This window comes from Microcaecilia unicolor, chromosome 6 (genome assembly GCF_901765095.1).
Source record: "Microcaecilia unicolor chromosome 6, aMicUni1.1, whole genome shotgun sequence".
In the NCBI taxonomy this organism is placed as follows: Eukaryota; Metazoa; Chordata; class Amphibia; order Gymnophiona; family Siphonopidae; genus Microcaecilia; species Microcaecilia unicolor.
Window position 1 is genome coordinate 51582101 of NC_044036.1, and position 23230 is coordinate 51605330.

Genomic DNA, 23230 nt, shown 5'->3' on the forward strand with positions numbered 1-23230 from the left:
GTAGTCATCTGGTCTTTTAGGGCACCTTTTTGTAACTTAGTCGTGATTGAAACAGATCTAGACCAAAACTTCTAACTTTTAGCCCTGGACTGCAAGAACATTTGCTTTGTTCCATTATGGCAGAAAAACATTTACATTTTGGGAATGCCTAAATCCTGCCCCCAATACACCCCCTTGTGATCTGGATGTACTGCAAATGAACTGCATAGAAACACATCTTAAAATGTCTTTCGAAAATAACGATTTGGACATTTTGAATAAAAAATGTCCACCTGAAACATTGTGGTCATTTTTCTGTTCTGATAATGAGCACCATAATGCTCTAGACAACAAAACAGTTTTTTAAAAAAACCTCTCCTTTTGGTCATATAACAAGAAACAGATATGCTTTAAGGAAACTACTTGTTCTCCTCTTAAGTGCAAGTGTAAAAACACAATTACTAAAATATGTACTGAACACACTGTCTGAAAGGTTGGGGATACATCTTAGGGTACACTATACGGGATATCAAGCTGCAGAACAGGGGAAGTGCCTGGATGTCAGGTCCCTCATGCAACCTTAAGTTTTAGTCACTTCTTTTGCACCTTTTCCAACAGATAGTTACTTCTCCCTTAGTACACCGACTTCTCTGTTGCTGGACTTTAACTTCCTCATAAACTTCCCTTTCTTTGTGGTCTTCAGCCACCCTCACTGCAGCGTGCTGCAAGTTGAAGTCTATAGCGCTTGTTGGCGACTGCTATTCTTTGGAAGTGACTGAGTGAGTCACATCCGATGCAGCACCCATGCTCTGCTGTGCTCCGTCTATGGGTTCAGTCAGCTTCTCCTTACTTTCCAGACTCCTTGTGATAAGGAAGACTCAGTCTGGCCACTTACATGCAAAGCTCTTTTATAGTTCCCTACAAATTAGAGACGGACATCCTCCTGCCTTATTAGTGACAGGCAAGTCCAGCATTCATTTTATCATACTGCAACTAGGGACTCAGGAATGTTCCTTTTTATGGGCAAAGAGGGCACAGTTCTGAGGCTTCTGCTACAAAACTTCCAAGGAAATTTACTATAAAATTTTATTTTCAATCTAGTGATATGTAATTTGTAACTTTCATATATTTATTTATTTATTTAGATTTTGCTCACACCTTTTTCAGTAGTAGCTCAAGGTGAGGTACTCTGGATATTTCTCTGTCCCAGGAGGGCTCACAATGGAGGCAATGGAAGGTTAAGTGACTTGCCCAAGATCACAAGGAGCAGCAGTGGGATTTGAACCGGCCACCTCCCACCATGGTCCAGCAACTACCCTCTTGCCACCCCTCCCTTCAAACCTCCCTTCACAGCTTCTCCTTTACAAGCTGTCACCACAGCAAATAGAAACAGTGAGGCACTGTGGAACCTCCACTCATGTGCGCTGCAAATGTCTGCTGGGTCCCACTCCCCCGCCATGGTAACAGAAAGTGTGCATCAGAGGGAGTAGAACAGGGTTGCCAGGTGGAAAATTTTTTTCCAGCCCGATCGAGCCCAAAAAACAGCCCAAACCCCGCCCAAACACAAACCCCGCCCCTGACACCCCCACCCCCGCGTCATCACGCCCGCCCCCGCCGTCATCAACCCCGCCCCCGCCGTCACGGCCCCGCCTCCCACGTCATCGGCCCCGCCTCCCCGTCATCGGCCCCGCCTCCCACGTCATCGGCCCCGCCTCCCCGTCATCGGCCCCGCCTCCTACGTCATCGGCCCCGCCTCCCACGTCACTAACCCCGCCCAAAACGTCATTAACCCCACCCAAAAACGTCACTAACCCCGCCCCCCCGCGGCCGAAAAAACCGCACTGAAGGCCAAAAACAGCCCAAAAAACCGCAACCCGCCGCGGGCAAAAATTTCCCGCGGCGGGTCGCGGAAAACCGCCCAATTGGGCGGTAAAACCGCCCACCTGGCAACACTGAGTAGAACATGAGACAGGATGACGTCAAAAAGTTGAAGCCACTTTGGTTTGTCTCTGTTTCCCTCCCTTGCGCAGCCATCATTCAAGTGCACTCATAAAGCAAACAAACCTATGAGCTGCTGCATCCACTTCGCTGTTCTTTATTGTTGGTAGCATTTTTATTTGATCCCACTTATATTTTCAAATATGCCAGCTTGTATACAGAGAAAGTATAATAATGGAATAGTAATTTGTTATAAATCATAATCAGTGTGTCATTTGGAGGGGCTGGTTATAAGGACTCCTAGCACAGGTTGTATTCGTGCAGACATTTTTTTTCTCATGGTAAAGGGCCACTAAAACAGACATCATGTTATGAGAACAAGGTGCTCAACATTCAGAGTTTATTTACTTATTTATGACATTTATATCCCACATTAAGCATGAAAAAGGTTGAAACCTGAAAGCATTTAAAATATATTTTCCCTGTGCCTAGATCACAAGAGAAAGATGGTTTGTAGGAACGTGCTCCTTTTGTTTTGTGGAATGCAATGGTATATTATAAAAATGCACTTAATATTGTTTATTATTACTATTTAAAAGAAAAATATAAAATAATGAAGGCAGAGCTACCTTCATGCAGAAGTCCAGAGTCAGTCTAAATGTGCCAATATTTTCCAGTTCTGTGATATATATTTATTTCTTCTTCACATCAATTTTCCAATAGCATTTTCTCAGTTATTACCCAAATGTGAACACAATAATGTTAATAAGTTTTGGATGTTACTGAATTATATTATTGTCTCACTATATTTCCAGTTTTGGCACAGTATAACTCATCACAAGGACAAAATATAAGAAAACAAATGGGCTGCATTAGGGCCTTATAGCTCATTTAGTTATGTTTAAACAAATGAGAGAACTACATGAAAGAAAATATTTATTTTTATTATTTTGACTTATGAAAACTACTTGTTCCCGAAACATGCTGAAAACAGAATAATCTATTTGTACAAAAGAGATAAGGTAAAGATGTGATTCCATGTGCCCAAATGAAGGGAGAGTTTAATTTTACTTCCAATCTTTATAACACCAGGCTTCCCAAGGCAGATTACAAAAACAGTTAACATAAACCCATCAGTAAACAGGATATCCTCACTGAATTTGGACATGTATTACTGTATTGTATAGAACAGTGTAGAAAAATGAGCACAAAATACATCCTTTATTATTGCTGTTTCCACCAGCTACAATAATTTTTGAAGCTGTTCTACTGATATATCTACATATGGGGCGCTTTCAAATAAATTAAAAAGCACTCCCTATCCAACTGGAACAGCTTTTGACTTTTTACAGATGGACCATGTATAGGCAGTCCCTTATTTCTAATAATCTTTGGCTATTGTTTTGGGTGAACTAAAACGGTGTCAAGCTCCTCTTACTGCTTAGAAGCTCCACCTATTGGCTTCAGCTCATATAATAGACTAAATAGGTTCACTTTGGGGCTCATTTTCGAAAGAGAAGGGCGCCCATCTTTCGACACAAATCAGGAGATGGGTGTCCTTCTCCCAGGGTCACCCAAATCGGCATAATCGAAAGCCAATTTTGGGCTCCCTCAACTGCTTTCCATCGCGGGGACAACCAAAGTTCCTGGGGGCCTGTCGGAAGCATAGCAAAGGCAGGACTGGGGCGTGCTTAACACATGCGGGTACTCGGCCGATAATGGAAAAAAGAAGGGCGTCCCTGACGAACACTTGGCCGACTTTACTTGGTCCTTTTTTTTTTACGACCAAGCCACAAAAATGTGCCCTAAATGACCAGATGACCACCGGAGGGAACCGGGGATGACTTCCCCCTACTTCCCCAGTGGTCACTTAACCCCTCCCACCATAAAAAAAAAAAACACTTTAAAAATATTTTTTCCAGGCTCTATGCCAGCCTCAAATATCATACCCAGTGCCATGACTGCAGTATGCAGATCCCTGGAACAGTTTTAGTGGGTACTGCAGTGCACTTCAGGCAGGCGGACCCAGGCCCACCCCCCCACCTGTTAAACTTGTGGTGGTAAATGTGAGCCCTCCAAAACCCACCACAAACCCATTGTACCCACATGTAGGTGCCCCCCCTTCATCCCTAAGGGCTATGGTAGTGGTATACAGTTGTGGGGAGTGGGTTTTGGGGGGCTCAGCACGCAAGGTAAGGGAGCTAAGCACCTGGGAGCTTTTTCTGAAATCCACTGCAATGCCCCCTAGGGTGCCCGGTTGGTGTACTGGCATGTCAGGGGGACCAGTGCACTACGAATGCTGGCTCCTCCCATGACCAAAGGGCTTGGATTATTATCGAAACGAAAGATGGCCGCCCATCTTGTTTCGATAATATGGGTTTCCCCGCCCCTTCGTGGGAACGTCCTGCGAGGGCGCCCTCAGGAAAACTTGGGCACCCCGTTCAATTATGCCCCTCCATGTCTCTTGTTCATCCAACCTCCTAGAGAAGAACTCAGCAGAGACATGCAGTGCACTTAGGCAGAGGCTCCCTGTCATGTCGCTCTTCTTTTCCATGCTGATGCCAGAGCAAATGGGAAGAAGCTAAGAAGGGAGGTTTGAAGGGAGAGGAAGGGGACAGAGAAGAGCGGACAGAGAAAGGTTGAGATGCAGGACCAGAAAAGGGAGAGGATAGAGAGGCAGAAATCCTAGACCAGAAGGACAGGGGAGAAAAAGTTGGAGCAGAAGGGGGAAGGGAGAGACGGGGGTGATGATTCTGGATCACAGAAGGAGCAGGGTCAGAGGAGGAAGAGAGAGCACTACTGGTCTTGGGAGGAGGGGGAAGAGGCGAGAGAGTGGGTCAAGGAGGGAAATAGTGAAAAGGAATGAATACCCATAGTAAGAATGGACAATATGGGGGAATAAAATGCCCGAAGAAGAGGATAAGAAGTGGAAAAGAGAACTCATGAGAAAGGGAAGGAATGAAAAGAAGAGCAGGAAGGACAAGAAAAGGAGAGAGCATTGAGAGAAATAGAAACATACATAGAGAACATAGTAAGTGATGGCAGATAAAGACCTGAATGGTCCATCCAGTCTGCCCCAACAGTCACATTCATTATCAATTCAAAATTTAAATCAACATTGAACGTGATATTATATATTTGATCATGGTCTTTCTTTGATGTTTCTGAGACATAGACCACAGAAGTCTGCCCGGCTCTGTCCTTATGTTCTAACTACTAGAGTTCTAGTAGTTGTCAAAGCCCACTCCAGCCTATCAAAATTCTCTTGTCATTTGCGGGACAAACCGTAAAAGTCTGCCTGGCACTGTCCTCATGTTACAAACCACTGGAGTTTCCATCGAAGCTCTCTCCAGCCCATCCTAAACCAGATCGTCATATGCGAGACTCAGACCGTACAAGCCAGCCTAGCACTGGCCTTAGTTGATGCAGCAATCTAAGCACCACTTGACGTTGTGTTATCATTCATTTTCTAATTAGAGATACCCTGTGTTCATCCCACGCCTTTTTGAATTCTGCCACAGTATTTATTTCCACCACCTTCCTCAGGAGGTCATTCTAGGCATCCACCACCCGTTCTGTAAAAAATAATTTTCTGACATTATTCCTAAGTTTACCACCCCACAACCTCAATTCATGTCGTCAAGTTTTACCACTTTCCCTTCTCTGGAAAATATTTGATTCTATATTAATATCTTTCAAATATTTAAAAACATCTGTATCATATCTCTCTTGTCCCTCCTCTCCTCTAGGGTATATATATTCAGGTCATCGAGTCTCTTCTCATATGTCCTTTGGTGCAGAGACTGGAAGACCTGAATATGTATACCCTGGAGAAAGAAAAGTATTTCAATATCTTTTGGTAACAAAGAAGAAGACAAAGCTGAAAGTGACAAGAAAAAGGAGGACGACACCATAGAGAAGCTATTCAGGTACAGTAGGGTTTTTCTACCCCTGGAGGACTCATAATCTAACTGGTCCTTATTCAGCTGGCACTGGTGAATGTTTTTCTAACCTAGGACACTGTAGAGAATGAGATCACTGCTGCCAGCCAACTTAGCCCCAACGTTTCAAAGCCAGGCCATGTCTGGGCACCAACATTGAACAGTTTGCTTAGGTATAAATTTGGACCTGAGTCAATGTAGGGCTAAGTGATTTGCTGACGGTCACAAGGAGCCACAGTGGGATTTGAATTGGGTTTCCCTAGTTCTCAGCCTGCTGTTCTAACCATTAGGCTACTAGTAAACATTGTTAGAGGGAGAAAGTAGGATATGCAAACCTCAACAGGCACTCTGCTTCAAAAGTTAAAGGTTAAAGATAGAAAAACATAGCACTAAAGTAAGTTCTTTCCCCAGTAAGAAGTTGGAATATGCAAGAGATGGTCAGAATCAGTAGTTAAATTAATATAAATAATCCAGATGTGCTGGGATGTTGGTGGTATGTTTCACAAAGTAAAGGGTCATAGATTTGACATACCGCTTTCTGTGGTACAATCAAAACAGTTTATATATATTACATACAGGCACTTTCGCTATCCCTATTGGGCTCACAATCCTAAGTTTTGTACCTGGGACAATAGAGGGTTATGTAGGAACTGAACTTAGTTCTCAGAACTTGTGACTAATTAGGCCAGCAGCAGTGATCTCAAAACCTGCTGTGTCCTACCATAGAAAAACACTCACCACTATCAGCTAAATTAAGGTAGTAGCTTAATGGATAGTGCCGTAGGCTTTGATCCTGGTAACATGGGTTCGATTCCCACTATAACTCTTTGTGACCTTGGGCAAGTCACTTAACCCTCCAGTGCCCTGGGAACAAAATCATAGATTGTGAGCCCTCTAGGGACAGAGAAAGTATCTGTACCTAATGTGTACAGCACTGCATATATCTAGTAGCTCTATAGAAATGAATAGTAGTTAAGATTATGAGCTGTCCAGAGGCAGAGAAAGCCTACTGTACCTGAATATGTCAACAAAATCCAAAAAAATATATTTACTAAATTTTCACCACTACAGTCTATGGTATGAATAGAGCTTTCAGAAGGCCTACTAAACAAAAACAAAAAAAAAAAAAGAGAGAGAAAGGAAATTTACATCTACAGGATATGAGATCATTTTTTAAAGTGTGAATTCACTTTATTTTGTTATTGTTTTACATTTCTCTCTTTAATATACAGGCAACCGGTGACAGTGAAAAAGGACTGCAGTTCTTAAAGAAAACAGACATTAAAAGTTATTCACAAGTAATCTAAGGAAATGTTTCTTTAAGTAAAGGGTGATGGATTCATAGAAAGGCCTCTCAGCGGAGGTAGCTGAAATGAAGACTGTATCTGAATTCAAGGAAGCATGGGATGAACACAATCTCTGAGGGAAATTAATGGGTTATAAAACTGGGCAGACTGAATAGACTGTTTGTGTTATCTGTTTTACTTAATACAGAATTCAAGTAGATGTACTGGTCTTGGAGAAACCTGAATTCTTTATAAGATGCGATATCCATTATTGGACCAATAACAAAGATATTGTGCTACATGAGTATTCCAGATCACAAAAGACAGAAGAAGGCGCTTGTGTAGTCCTCAAAGCATGTCTGTTACACTGTAAAACTACTTACAATGAGAGAGTAACCTCCTCTCATCCTATAATCTTCCATGCCCTATTTTACGCTTAGTGTGAAAAACCACATGCACAGGTTGTAGAATCCCAACAGTTACAGGCATAAGTTAATTGACAAATTAGCTGTTTATTGGCACTAACAGCCAATTATGGGTCATAATTGGCACAAATTTATAGTTACACGAATAACTGCACTTGGTATTCTACAACCTTAGCATGCAAATTCTATAGTGCGTAACTGCAAGGGAAGTGTGGACATGGGTGAGGCAAGGTGGGTCAGGCCGTGCCCAGAACTTAGGTGCTCTGGTTACAGAATACTAACAGTTACAGGGGAAACTTTAACATTTAGCGGCGGGCATTTACACAAGCCAGTGACATGGTGCCACGGGGCCGTGCTTAAACGTTGGTGCGTATCTGCAGGACTTATATTCTATAATAATGGCAATTACATGCACAATTGCCAGTACAGAATTTTCACTTAGCACATAGCATCCTGGCACTTAATGTTTGTTGAGCAGTAAAGAATTATCCCCTAAGTCTTTGAATCAAGACCTGGGGGCCAATGGTGGCCTCTTGGGCAGCCCCCCATTTTCATTCTGGGCTTTTTTTTTTTCCTGCTACTCTCTGCCTCTCTACCCAAGCTTAGGACAGAAATGGGGAGGTGTATGGTAGGAAGAGCCATGTGTTTGATGGGCAAGCTATTTCTCAATAGACAAAGAGAATGCATTTGGAAATGAAAACCTCCTTGAGGATACCACCACTAAAAAGTTTTAAGACGGGCTGGAAAGGATGGATATCATCGACACACATTGGTCAGCAATGTCACAGCCTCATTTGAATCCAAGTGGCCCTGAATTAAAAAGTACGGAAGACCACTGCCCTAAGCAAGACCACAGCCCTACACACTTACAATACATTTTAGAAATAATCTTCCTTCTCTATCTTTTTATGAATCCACTGTACCAGGGTAAAGTGGGAATGTATTTTGAGGTGATTATTGAAATGAATGTTGCATGATTTAAGCAGCCACTTGTATCTTCTTGGACATCCAGAAAGAGCAGATTAGGGGGCAAAGGTTTTTTAAAAAAAAAACTATAGGGACAATATTCACAGCCAGTTATCCAGGTAGCAGTACCTGCTACCCAGCCTAGTCAATGATACCCGGATGTCATGGAATATCATGTCTGAATGTGCTGCCGCTATTCAGGCAGGATTGCCACTGTCTAAGGGCAGAGCTAAGGTAGAACCACTAATATTCAGCGCTGGTAGCAAGATAGTTATCCAGGTACCAACCTTGAATATTGGTGGTACCCAGCTCTGATGGCCACTGAATACCCGAATATCAGCGCTGGCAACCGGTTATGCCCCGGCTCTGAATATTCAGCTATAAATATCCCCTAGTAGCCAGTGTATTAAAAAGTACAGAGTGCTCTCTCAGAATGACCACTTGGAATTGTATGTTTTCTTCTTTGTAGTCTCTCTAACCCTACCTTGTCTATTTTTAGCTTTTTTTTTGGGAAAAATTAAAAATCAATACAATTTCAAGTTAAAGAAAAGACACAGCGAGAGGTTACATCATGCTGTGAGTGGAGCAGGTTGTGCTAGCCTGAGCTGCTTGGTGGCCCTTATTTCACCCCTTAATTTAGGAGTAAAGTCTCCAAAACTCTGCCAAATTGTATCTCAATGTGTGGACATTATATGGACAAATATTTGGCCAAATCCAGCAGAGAAACTACAGCAAAAAGGTACTGAAAGGGGGAAGGCAGGAGGGGAGAAGATGGCGAAGCTGCTTTCTAATTTCTCTTGGCTGTTGGGAGAAGCGCTAACAGACGAGATCACCGAATCAGTGGATTCCAGGTTCACCCACCTTTCAGAGCAGATTGCTAGCATGCAGCAATTGACTCAAGAAGTCTCTACTCGCATAGGGGAACCTGAAATCCGCATCTCAGATCTTGAGGATCCGTGACTCAGATCTTGAGGATAGTGCACATAATAAAGAGCAGGAGATTGAATCCCTGATGTGCCTGGTTCACCAGCACTCAAAGAAGCCTGAAGATCTTGAAAACCGGGCACAGAGGGAGAATCTGCGATTCATCGGGTTTCCGGAGACAATTTCCGACTCAGCTATTTTGGACACTAACAACTTGGTTGACCGACAAGTTTCCCCAGGTAACAGCAGAGACCAAGTTTCGGCTGAACAGAACTCATCGGGTAGGCCACAAATGCGAAGGCAAGCAAAGGTCATGCCCAATTGTGGCACTCTTTCACTCCTATCCTCAGAAGGTGGATATATTGCACTGTTACAACCGTAAGCGAGATGAGATTACATTTGAAGAGCTCCCAATCAAAAATTTTCAAGATTATTCTATGGCTTTAATGGAGAAACACAAGGAATTTACGCCGTTGTGTGAAATATTATGTGAGCATAATCTCCATTTCATGCTGATTTATCCTGCCATCTTAAAAATTTACTCTGAAGGTCGGTGGTTAATATTTGACAATTCTAAAAAAAACAGCGGATTGGATCAATCAGCTGGCGCCCAAAGCCTGAGTTGTTCCTAAATCGAGACACAGGATCAGAGAATTTGGGGTGGACAAATCATTAAACTGTTTTTTCTTTATTGCTGTTGCTTGACCAATTGGAAGCATTTTTGAAGTGCCGTTCTGTTTTTGCTATTTCCACGATGGCAAGATGGAGAATGGCACACATGGATGAGATTACATGTGTACTTGACCTGTTTTAATGTAACTATTTTGTATGTCGGGTGATTGGGGGGGGGGGGGTACCTCCGAGCATGGGACACATGACCAGCACTTTCCCTTAAGATGTCTGGGGGGGGGGGGGGGGAATCTGCTGTGTAGCAAAAGTGGGGAAGATGTTGTTCTGAAGGGGGATGGGCAGGTTGGAAGGGGGGTTATACCTTTCTGTCTGTCCCTGGAGGGTTTCTGTATGTGCTGTGCCTTCTATATAACACTTTTGTTTGTATAATTATGATTTTGCTGCGATGGGTGAGCCAATACCCTGGGTGAGGGCTGGGCACTTGGGGCTATGGGATTCAGCTTAGGCAGTAAATATTGTGTGTGTGTGTGTCTAACCCCTATATTGAGGATCCTCTCATGGAATGTCTCAGGCATTACTTCCCCTATAAAAAGGAGCAAAATCTTGACATAGTTGAAGAGACAAGGGACGGACGTAGCTTTTCTACAAGAGACAAAACTAACGGACCAGGAACATCATCAGAAATTGCATAAGGGATGGGTGAGGGACGTATTTTATTCATCCATTAGTTCTTAGAAAGGGGGAGTGGTGACTCTGGTCCGGAAGAATTTGCAATGTACTTTTCATCTGGTAAAGGGGGGATCCTTACAGGCGTTTTCCGTTGCTTAGGGTGAATGGCTGGACCAAGAACTTTATCTTTTAACAGTGTATGCTCCCAATACTTATGAGCATGTTTTTTAAAAATCTTTAGTGGCGTTGGGTCTGCAAGACACCTCTTTGCCCCTAGTAATGGTAGGTGATTTCAATCAGGTCATGGACCCTCAACTTGATCGCTCCCAGGGTGGTGTGGATTTGGGTCCATCTAAGGGTTTTAGCTTTTCTCTGTTCCTCACTGATGTTGGTAGACCCCTGGCGCATCCTAAATTCGATAGCTTGTGACTACATGCGCTTGTCTAGAGCCCATGGAACTGTGTCCTGAGTGCAGTGGTTTAAATATTATCCCCTGTATTTCTGTGTTTTCGAAGTGGTTTAAAGTGCCAAACAGGTAAGAACGATTGCCCCCTCGGTCACTCCTACAAACGTAAGGTTATCTGACACTTATGTCTCCCTTGAAGTAGATATAAATGCTAATGTCAATTTTCCTTAACTATGAGAGTATGGGGAAATGCAAAATCAGAAACACATACGTTCTTGTTGGTCCCATCCAAAACAGAATCCCTTTAAAATCATGTGTGCTGTGGATCTACATGTGGAAGTAGCAACACATAGAGCATTTACACATGCTAATGCCATGCAAACTTTTTTTAAATGACCTCCTTGATAACCATTATTTTAAACCTGAGCTGAATTCTGAATTTCATTAAACTTAAATAATAATTTTGCAGGCTGCAACTACTTTCAGTTGTCATTCTTCTTGAGATATGGGGGAGAGCTGTTTTCCTATCTAAACCAGCATTCTGAGGTAGTTAATATATGGCTGTCGATGGCTTTGGATAGGTCTGACTCTGCATAAATCTGAGAATGATGATGACAGATTTGAAATGTGGGATTTGTAGCTTTGGCCATCCTTGGAAAAAATTGGGAAGAGCTGAGTTAAGTTTCCAAAATTTTAGTATATTTCTTGTACTTTACTTTCTGTATGATGATTTACTCTAGCTAAATGTCAAAATTACATTATGATTATTGTATTTAATTACTTGTAAATTATTGAAGGTTATACTTTGTTCCAAGAAAGGCAGTTCGCAACAGTAAAATAACAAACAGGGGAAAGTAGAGGTACAGCACAGTGATTAGAGCAGTGAGACAAGAATCAGGGATGCCAGATTCAAATCCCACTGCTACTTCTTGTTATCTTGGGCAACTAGGGCTGGCCCTGTCCCTATGCAGTCTAAGGGGCTGCCTAAGGTGGCAGAATTTGGGGGAGCACCAGCACAGCTCTCAGGCCCCGATGCTCAGAAGCAAATGCGGGCACTACAGGCCATTAGCGCCGTTCTAGCGCCCGCCTTTGCTCATGCAAAAAGCTCAGAGCCGGCGAGCGCATGAAATAACGAGCTCACCCACTCTGAATACTAATTGCATGCAAATACATGCTAAACATGGTCATCAGTATTCCTACCCAATGCTCAGTGGGCATCGCGCCAAACAAGGGAGCTACTCCCGTGGCATACTCTACACCAGCTCAGAGCTGCCATTAGGTTTGCCAGGGCATTGGGGAGGAATGGGGAGACCCTGTTTAACATACATTTGCCCTGTGGTTAGTCTACACCTGTACACTTGAATAAGAATTAGCAGCTTTTAATGACTAATATTTAGCAAAAACTTAAGACTCAAGAATGGTGAAATCAAATGAATATCCCACCTTGTGTGTGCAGAAAAGCAAGCATTTGCTCACCTGTAACCCAGATACATATGGGATTTAATTTTTACTTGTCTTAACCAGGTGAACAAAATTGTTCTAAAATTGACAAACACTGTGTAGTAATACCGCACACCCTTGAGATTGAAACATTGCTTGTTGGCAACACAGTCTGCTTTTGTGCTGCACCTGATCACGGTTTTCTAGTTTAATGACTACAATTATGGATAAAACCTGCCAGGTTCATTTAATTTAGTGAAGCATCTGGAGAAAGAAGCTGCTTATGTAAATACTTTGAGCTGGTTATCAGAGCTTCTATTTGGGGTTACCTATTATCCCAAACAGTAAAAGGGCCTTATCAGGACTTTACAGACCAGTTGTCTGCTTTGTTTCTGGATTTATTTCATTGTATTTTTTTAAATATTTAATTTAATTCTTTAAGGGGCACTTTTACTAAGCCGAGGTAAGCCCACTGCCAAACAGGAAATACCGCCGAGCTACCGCACCAACCCGGCAGTAGTTCCCACCCTCGGCATGCACCATTTCCAGCACTACAAAAATATTTTCTATTTTTGAAGCACTGGTGTTTACCCAGCGGTAATTGGGCAGTGCCATGTACTGCCCAGTTACCACAGGGATAGCGCAGGAGCCATTATCGCTACCTCAAGGGATGGCGGTAAGTGCTCCCTCCTGAAATGGCCACGCGGTTAAGTGATTCACTTACCGCATAGCCATTTCTTTAAAAAAAAAAAAAAAAAAAAAAAAAGAGAGACAGCTTTTACCCACTGCGCATCAAAAGCACAGGCTGACACTAGCACAGGCCCCTTTTTACCACAACTTAGTAAAAGGACCCCTAAATGAATTAATGTCCGTTGCCTCTTTAGAGTGACTGACTTGTACCATTCAACACTCATGATTTTTCTAACCGAACTGTAAAGTCTGGAGGAGGTCCATAATGAGGTTACAAGGCTCTTATTTTTGCTTTGTTTTCATATAATTTCATTGGTTGTTGTTTTTTTTGTGCTTTTTTTTTTTTAGAAGGGGGGATCATTTTGTTTCATCCAAAAAGGTTGCCTCCAAAATTCCCAAAAAAGCCCCACTAGGTTTGCTGCCACTTCATCCCTAAGCCCTGGTCCTTACTACACCCATGGTCTGCAAAGGGGGCCAGAGTGATCCCCAATCACTCATGATGAAATGATTCCAATTGATCTGAAGCTGTCACAATTTTGTCATATACTCCCAGCAAGGCAAGGGGGCCTGGGGATCACTCATGCTAGATTCTAGAACGATCTCCAGAGCTATACAGACAAAAGATGCTGGGTCCTGGGCATTGGTTATTGCACCTTGATCTTGTCTGTGTGTGTGTGGGGGGGGGGGGGGGTCCCCAAAATAAGTCCATTCCACAACTTGGTCAGATAACTAACTCCAAATTTAATAACACATAAGTACTTAAGTATTGCCATACTGGGAAAAACCAAAGGTCCATGAAGCCCAGCATCCAAACAGTGGCAAATCCAGGTCACAAATACCTGGCAAGATCCCAAAAAAAAGAGTACAAAACATTTTATACTGCTTATCCCAGAAATCATGGATTTTCACCAAGTCCATTTAATAATGCTCTATGGACTTTTCCTTTAGGAAGTCGTCCAAACCTTTTTTAAACTTTTCCTTTTTAAAACTTTGCTAAGCTAACCGCCTTTACCACATTCTCTGGCAACGAATTCCAGTTTAATTGCACGCTGAGTGAAGAAAAAAATTCTCCGATTCGTATTTACTACATTGTAGCTTCATTGCATGCCCCCCTAGTCCTAGTATTTTTGTAAAGCATAAACAGACGCTTCACATCTACCCATTCAACTCCACTCATTATTTTATAGACCTCTATCATATCTCCTCTCAGCCGCCTTTTCTCCAAGCTGAAGAGCCCTAGCCGCTTTAACCTTTCCTCTTAAGGAAGTCGTCCCATCCCCTTTATCATTTTTGTCACCCTTCTCTGTACCTTTTCTAATTCTACTATATCTTTTTTGAGACGCAGTGACCAGAATTTAACATAATATTCAAGGTGCGGTCGCACCATGGAGCGATACAAAGGCATTATTTCAATAACAATTACTATTCAAGATAAACAGCAGCAAACTCTAAAGGCAACTATAATTACTTCAGCAACTATACATTAGTATACACAGCAACCTTACTCTCCTAAGCATCTTGCCTAAAACTGGACTCTTCCATGCATTCCTCTTTAAGTGCAGCAGATGGGTTCCCGAGAACCTAGCTGAGTTAGCTGGTAAAGGATCCCCCTTCCCTTATGGGCTGAGAGAATTTCTCCTGGGAACCAAATCTACCTGAGGATCTAATGCTCTTTCCTTTCCTCTGTGTAGATACAAGGAGACATCTCCAGTGGCCCCTCCAGTCTTTTTGTTTTGTTTCCCTTCCTTGATTGTTCAAAGACCTAATCTGGCTTGTACTTATCCAAACTTCATGCCAGCTTGGTAGAAAAAGGAACCTTTCAACATGGCTGCTTCCACCCTATACTTGGGGTGATACTGAACCAGGTGTGAGGGCCAAGTCAGAGTTTCCAGATCAGCTTTGAAAAATAAGTAGCTTACTTTATCTCAGGGAAATAGGTGGGTGGACCTGGACAAGCCTGGGCTCATCCACTTTTGGCTCAGGCCTAATCACCATGCAACAGCAGCACGCACCAGTGCTGTAGCTGGCAGGGATTCCCATGATCTGCCAGCTACAGACATCCTTAGTCCAAACTCTCTGGACATCAAAACACTGTGGAAGTTAGTGGCAATGCTCCTATCATCTACAACAGCACCCTGCTCATGCATGAGAACTGAGCATGCATGGGGTGCTGGCATCAACAGCTTTGAGTGTAGCTTTTGACTGCCAAATTTTACTGATAGTCAGGGATTTTGAGCTGAGGATGTCTTCAGTTATCATCCAAGGTAGCCATTTTAAAGTTTTTTTTTTTTGTTGGGGGGGGGGGGGGGGGGGACGACAGGCAGCAGAAAGGAAATGTCTTGTGCCCACCCATTTCATCCGTTGGCCCACTCAAAAAGTAGGAAGCAAAACAGAAATTTTGGTGAAATGTTCTGTTTTATTTCCGTTTCATTTTCAACAAAAGCACGTAACTAATCCTTAAATTGGTTGGGAGTGGGGAGTGGGGTTTAAGGAGTATTAAAAAAAAAGTTTACTTTTCAAGGTAACAAAATATGTAAATTAACCAGAAATGAAAGGCACACAAATATATATTTGGTACCTTGGTATAAGCCTCTGGAAACTTACATTTTCTATAAAGTTAAATTCAAAATCTTAATTGTTGATTTTTCAATACGAATAAGTTGACAGTTAAACGTACTTTTGCTAGTAGCTGGTACACTGTCCTTGATCAATGCTTTACCACAGAGATATTTCACCACTGTTTGACAGATTCTTAGATGCATTAGCGACCTCAAGCTCTTAGACAAACCACAAGCCTTCAGTGTAAGCGCTGTTACAGTTCCATCAGCTGCACAGCTCCCGGTGTTTAAATTATTGCCAGAAACAAAATGCCTTTTAATTAACATTTAGAACATAGGCTTACTTGCACTGTTTAAACATTTGCATTGATCCAGACGACATTCATTTAACCATACTGTGCCCATTAAAACCAAGGACTAGATTAACACTTACCCACAATTCCTAGTGCAATGTAACCAAGAATGACCACAATGAAGATTATACAGCACAAGACATCTGTACAATGCCTGCGGAGAGAAGGAATATGCAACAAATGACAAAAGCTCCATGCCTTAAAAGTTCATTCAGGCAAAATGTCTTACATAGTACAAATGGCATTTTTTTCCTCTGATCTGGCACCTTCCTCCTATTCCTTTCAGCTCATTCGGAACCAGGGCTGGGATGTTGCGCCATGAGCCACTGTTTACAGATACATTGGGATTTTCCCCCCTTACTTTCTACTACTCCCCTTCACTCCCCCCCCCAACACACTTAATCATTGGAGTGACAGTTCTGAACTGAAGTCCATGAACCAGAAATACTGTCAGAACCCTGCAATGGTGACCCATGAATCTGGCCACCAAGTGACACCCTTGAGCAATAATCACAACTCTCTTTATCTTCCTAAGGGCTGTAAAATGCTGCCTCTGCAACATCAGAAAAAGCACAGCTGGGCCTTCAAGACTGAGACAACAGGAGTCTTTTATTTAGATCAGACCCGACAAAGGCCGTGTTTCGGCGTAAACAACGCCTGCCTCAGGAGGTCCTAATTCAATATCAAGATACGCAAGCAGGGAGCTCAGTGAAAGCTTAATCTACAACTCCCTACAAAAGAAATTGCAAAAGCTCCTGTAGCACGTCACCAGACCCCTGAGGCAGGCGTTTACGCTGAAACACGGCCCGTGTCGGGTCTGATCTAAATAAAGGACTCCTGTTGTCTCAGTCTTGAAGGCCCAGCTGTGCTTTTTCTTTTTTTGCTATTTGTGCATACTGTTTTACCCTCTCTGGTTACTTTTTGCCTCTGCAACATCCCCAGCTCAGTTAACTCATGGATTGATCTCACATCACACTGCTGACCTTTCACCTGAACCAAAGGGCGGGCCCACAAATGGATTCTTTTCAAATGGATATTAATGGCATCACCTTCGCTAAATTAGACCTCTGTGCCAAAATTCATTTTGCAATAGAGATGATGCAAATATTTTACACGCACTTCCTTCATCTCTCTAGACATTCAAACCACACAGTAAATCATTGAGTTGGATCCTGGCTGCTTTAAGTAACTACAAGGGCTCATTTTCCAAGCATTTAGACTTACAAAGTTACATGGAGGGGCATTTTTGATATGATGTCTATGTCCGACTTTTATCTGAATAGGAAAGAAGGTCATTAGAAAAATGTCTATTTTTTTTTCGAAAATATTGTTTTGAACAAGGTTTTGTGATTTGGACATTTTGTTTTTTTTGGTCAATTTTCAAAAAAACAAAAAGTCAAAGTGCAAAATGTATAAAATTGGGATGTAGGAGGAGCCAGCATTTTTAGTAGACTGGTCCCCCAGACATTCCAGGAAAGCATTAGGACACCCTAGGGGGCACTGCAGTGGACTTCATACAATGTTCCCAGATACACATCTCACCATTGCTCCCTTGTCTGCTGAGCCCACCCAAAACCCACTATCCCCAACTGTACACCACTACCACAGCCCTTGCGGGTGAAGGGGACCCCTATATGTGGGTACAGTGGGTTTCTGGTGAGTTTTAGAGGGCTCACAGTTTCCTCCATGAGTGTAAAAGGTAGATGGAGGTATGGGCCTGGGTCCACCTGTCTGTACTGCATTGCACCCACCACTAGACTACTCCAGGGACCTGCATGCTGTTCTAATGGACCCGAGTATAACATCTGAGGCTGGCAAGTAATGTTTTAAATCACATTTTTGTGGAGTGGGAGGGGGTTAGTGACCACTGGGGAAGTAAGGAGAAGTCATTCCTGATTCCCTCCAGTGGTCATCTGATCATTTAGGGCACCTTTTTGTTTCTTATTTGATATAAAAACAGGTCTAGCTGAAAATGTCTTAGTTTTAGTCCTGGACAGCTTTGTTTTATTCTATTATGGCTGAAAAACGTCCATGTGTTAGGAATTCCCAGATCTTGCCCTTAGCATGCCTTGTGATTGGGATGGACTTCATAGAAAAGCATCTAAAAATTGGTTTGAAACTACTTTGACGTTTTTGCGAGAAAAAAGTCCAAATACAGATTTATGCCACTTTTTAGACATTTTTCTGTTTTGAAAATGAGCACCATAGTAACCCACATAACTTTGTAAAGTCTAAGTGCTTTGAAAATATGCACCTTTGTCAGCAAAATGTATCGGATGACTTAAAAGGAGGCTTTTTCTAGCAAAAGAAATGTCGTATCGAATGTGAAGAACCCCCAACCAACAAAATTCAGATGATAAGTACCTTTTAAAAGTATATAGAACTTTATAAGATAAAAAAAATGTAAGTAATACAAATCAGTTAAGAGAGGACCGATGATGAAGTTAGTGTGTTAGTCACAGTGGTGAAAGTTTGACGATCCCGTGCAACTCGGCTAAGGTCCAAATAACAATTCCATGATTTACTATGTGGAGGAGTGGCCTTGTGGTTAGAGCACCGGTCTTACAATCCAAAGGTGGCCGGTTCAAATCCTGCTGCTGCTCCTTGTGATCTTGGGCAAGTCACTTAACCCTCCATTGCCTCAGGTACAAACTTAGATTGTGAGCCCAATACCCAGTGTACCTGAATGTAACTCACTTTGAGCTACTACTGAACAAGGTGTGAGCAAAATCTAAATAAATAAATATTTGAGATTCTACATGGAATGTTGGTATTATTTGAGATTCTGCTGCTACTGTTTGAGATTCTGTTGCTACTGTTTGAGATTCTACATGGAATGTTGCTATTCCAATAGCAACATTCCATGTAGAAGCCTGCCCTTGCAGATCAGCAACACAGCTGCGCAGGCTTCTGTTTCTGTGAGTCTGACGTCCTGCATGTACGTGCAAAACATCAGACTCACAGAAACAGAAGCCTGCATGGCCGCATTGCTGATCTGCAAGGGCAGGCTTCTACATGGAATGCTGCTAGTGGAGGAGTAGCCTAGTGGTTAGTGCAGTGGAACATGGAATGTTACTATTATTTGAGATTCTGTTGCTAATATTTGAGATTCTACACAGAATGTTGCTAGTGGAGGAGTGGCCCAGTGGCTAGAGCACCGGTCTTGCAATCCAGAGGTGGCCGGTTCAAATCCCACTGCTGCTCCTTGTGATCTTGGGCAAGTCACTTAACCCTCCATTGCCTCAGGTATAAACTTAGATTGTGAGCCCTCCTGGGACAGAGAAATATCCAGTGTACCTGAATGTAACTCACCTTGAGCTACTACTGAAAAAGGTGTGAGCTAAATCTAAATAAATAAAATAAAAAATAAATGTCAAGAGCGATGAAGGAAGTTTCTGTAATATTCTAGACCTCTACAAACGTTCTTTGGCCAATTGGTTTGGTAAATATTTTATAACCATGCCATGCATCTACATAGTCCATCAACTTGAGAAAATTATTTTATGTCCATGGAAAATTCATGGCTGTTCATAAGGGACTATTCTGGATAAATCTTTTGGGGGAAACTGCCAGCTAGAAAGATCTTCATGGACTTCCATCTGTTCCATTGTTATCAACAGTTCCGGTTGTCAAGGACAATAGGTATTCCATGCAGAAATCAACTCAAATAATGCAAAACTCATCTTATAAACCCATCAAGTGCTGACTTTTTTTAGATAAGCGGTAATGGTATCAGAAATAGAAATGAACAACTTAAGATAACAGTTTCCATGACAACACTTAAAAGGCAGCTCAGATTTGTCCACAAAGATTTGACAACCAAATCAAATTGCCACTGGGTGTGTGGATAGCACGACAGTGCAAAGCTATTCATTTATAAATTTGCAAAAAATAAAAATAAAATTGCAGAAATCCAAATGCAGAATGTTTTATTTCTGAATTCTGTTACTCCCTCTGTCTTGGCCAGACCACGTAATCAAAAGAAATACACTGGAAATAAGATTAGTCATTAATATGATCCTTTCCTTTTAACACTTATGGAAAAATGTGGAAAAAGATGGTGGGGTAATCCACTAGCTGTTTTTTACCCTCACCATTTCAGACCTTGGGCAAGTCACTTAACCCTCCATTGCCTCAGGTACAAACTTAGATTGTGAGCCCTCCTGGGACAGAGAAATATCCAGAGTACCTGAATGTAACTCACCTTGAGCTACTACTGAAAAAGGTGTGAGCAAAATCTAAATAAAATAAACGGAATGTTGGAGATTCTAGATGGAATGTTGCTACTATTTGAGATTATACATGGAATGTTAATGTTGCTATTCCACTAGCAACATTCCATGTAGAAGCCTGCCCTTGCAGATCAGCAACACAGCTGCGCAGGCTTCTGTTTCTGTGAGTCTGACGTCCTGCACATAAGTGCAGGACGTCAGACTCACAGAAACAGAAGCCTGCGCGGCAAGGGCAGGCTTCTACATGGAATGTTGCTAGTGGAGGAGTAGCCCAGCCCAGTGGTTAGTGCAGTGCAACATGGAATGTTGCTACTATTGGAGATTCTACATGGAATGTTGCTAGTGGAGGAGTAGCCCAGCCCAGTGGTTAGTGCAGTGCAACATGGAATGTTGCTACTATTGGAGATTCTACATGGAATGTTGCTACTGGAGGAGTGGCCTAGTGGTTAGAGCACTGGTCTTCCAATCCAGAGGTGGCCAGTTCAAATGCCACTGCTACTCTGTGTGATCTTGGGCAAATCACTTAACCCTCCATTGCCTCAGGTACAAACTTAGATTGTGAGCCCTCCTGGGACAGAGAAATATCCAGAGTACCTGAATGTAACTCACCTTGAGCTACTACTGAAAAAGGTATGAGCAAAGAAATCTAAATAAATAAATAAATAATAAATTATATGCAGCAGCTTTACCTACAAGAATCCATGCAAAATGTTCCAGATAGCAATTTAAATGTTAGTTAACTGAACATGCAATCAGTGTAAACACCGTTTCAAACTGATGGATCACACAGTAAAAATATGCAAGGTCTCTGACGGGAAACAGAATTAATTGAAAATAGAAAACCACACATTTCATTTAGGAGGACATTTTGAAAAACAGATCGCATCGCTGCAAAGTCCACTTACTTTTCCTCACAGACTTTGCACTAATTCAAAAAGTACTTTCCCTATGAAAATTGCCTGCTTTTTCTGTTCAAAATTATGTGATGGACCTCTCCAAAAGGGTTGGGGCTGAGCGTGACTCCAGAGGTGGGCTACATAATTTAGTGGTGTCTGTGGCAAAAACTGTTCAATATCCACATTCCCCAAGCAAAAAGACTAGTATAAGGGTTACCTGATGGCTGGCACACCTAAGTTGATCTAAAAATGAATGAGGGAGGCTAATATGTATTACAATAAAAATGCTAATTTATTTAATCCTCCCCATGCACAAATATATGCAGTAACAGGCTATGGAAATAATGAGACAGTCCACAAAAAAAAAAAAAAAAAAAGTAACAAAAGGTATCAAAAGGGTTGATAGAATTTACAGTCCTTGGTCTCCTCTGAAGTTGGCTTCTCCTCTATCTCCTGTGTTGGAGGTGCAAATTATTATATAGGATATAGATAAAAGCAACCCCTTCCTAGTCCCACACCTCCAAGAATTCCACTGCTCAGTTCTGCTGAAGTTACACATATACAGACCTTATGTATGCAAAAGTTGCACACATATTGGACACAATTTTATAGAAACATCTACAGTAGAGTCTTGATTATCCGACCTAAACAGGACCGACCCATTGTCAGATAGCTGAAAAGTCGAAGAATATGGAAAACACGAGATTGGGTGGCAGAGCCGGTGGCGAGAGGCGGGGATGGTGCTGGGCAGACTTATACGGTCTGTGCCAGAGCCAGTGGTGGGAGGCGGGACTGGTGGTTGGGAGGCAGGGATAGTGCTGGGCAGACTTATACGGTCTGTACCAGAACCGGTGGTGGGAGGCGGGGCTGGTGGTTGGGAGGCGGGGATAGTGCTGGGCAGACTTATACAGTCTGTGCCCTGAAAAGGACAGGTACAAATCAAGGTAAGGTATACACAAAAAGTAGCACATATGAGTTTATCTTGTTGGGCAGACTGGATGGACCGTGCAGATTTTTTTTCTGCCGTCATCTACTATGTTACTATGTTACTGCAGAAACCCATCAAATAATGCATAAACAAAGGGACAGAGTTCCTGATTTTCAAAAATTGTTCCAAGACAAAGATTTTTTTAAATAGAAATAATTGTGATGTCACCGGGGGAGGGCGAGTGGTCTGACGGATGTGCCAGATGGCTGGATAATCAAAACTGTACTGTATTTACATGCATAAAGCACTGCTTTACCCAGACATGAAGTAAAACGCCCATAGCTACAGTAAAAGGAAACAATAATCATTTTTTTCTGACTAAAAGCTGACCAAAACTCAGTAAGTAGAGGGCACTCTATTAAAATGTTAAATTTTCACAGCAGAAAAGACTATCATAGATCAGGTGTATACATCAGAAATGAATAGCATATCTTCCTTTCTGTACTATGCAATGCAAGTTCAAGTTTATTTAAATGGAAGACATCTGTCCCATGTGATTCCTGACACCTCTTACCCAGCCAGTTTCACAACAAGTAATCCTGGCGCCTTAGAAAGTGACCCTTCATATAACTGTAAATACCTTTTGGTAAAGAGGCTAAAAGGAAACACGCTAGAATATCCCAGTGTTATAATCTAAACCTTAATGTATGAAGGGGCTTATTTTAAAAAGAGAAAAATGTTTAAAAATTAGCATAAAGCAGCATTTGGCGGTTTTCTCACAAAAACATCCAAATCAGTATTTTTGAAACCTACTTTCAGATGTTTTTCTACGCTGTGTGTCTGTAGTGCATCAAAATCTCAAGGGGGCATGTCAGGGGGCATGCTAAGAAACAGAAAAAAAAAAGCAACACTTGGCCTTCAGGATGGAGATAAATGGAGTTCTTTTTATTTGGAAAATTACCTGACGCG

The 23230-nt window shown here is 42.2% G+C and overlaps 1 protein-coding gene across 3 annotated transcripts in view; it reads right to left on the reverse strand.

Annotated features, from left to right (window-relative positions):
- SLC44A5 (solute carrier family 44 member 5) overlaps positions 1-23230 on the reverse strand; it is a 313926-nt gene that overhangs the window by 92676 nt on the left and 198020 nt on the right. For all 3 annotated transcript variants that reach the window (XM_030205807.1, XM_030205808.1, XM_030205806.1), the window contains exon 3: positions 16286-16359. In XM_030205807.1, the coding sequence (XP_030061667.1) occupies positions 16286-16359 (74 nt within the window). The remainder of the gene's footprint in view (positions 1-16285; positions 16360-23230) is intronic.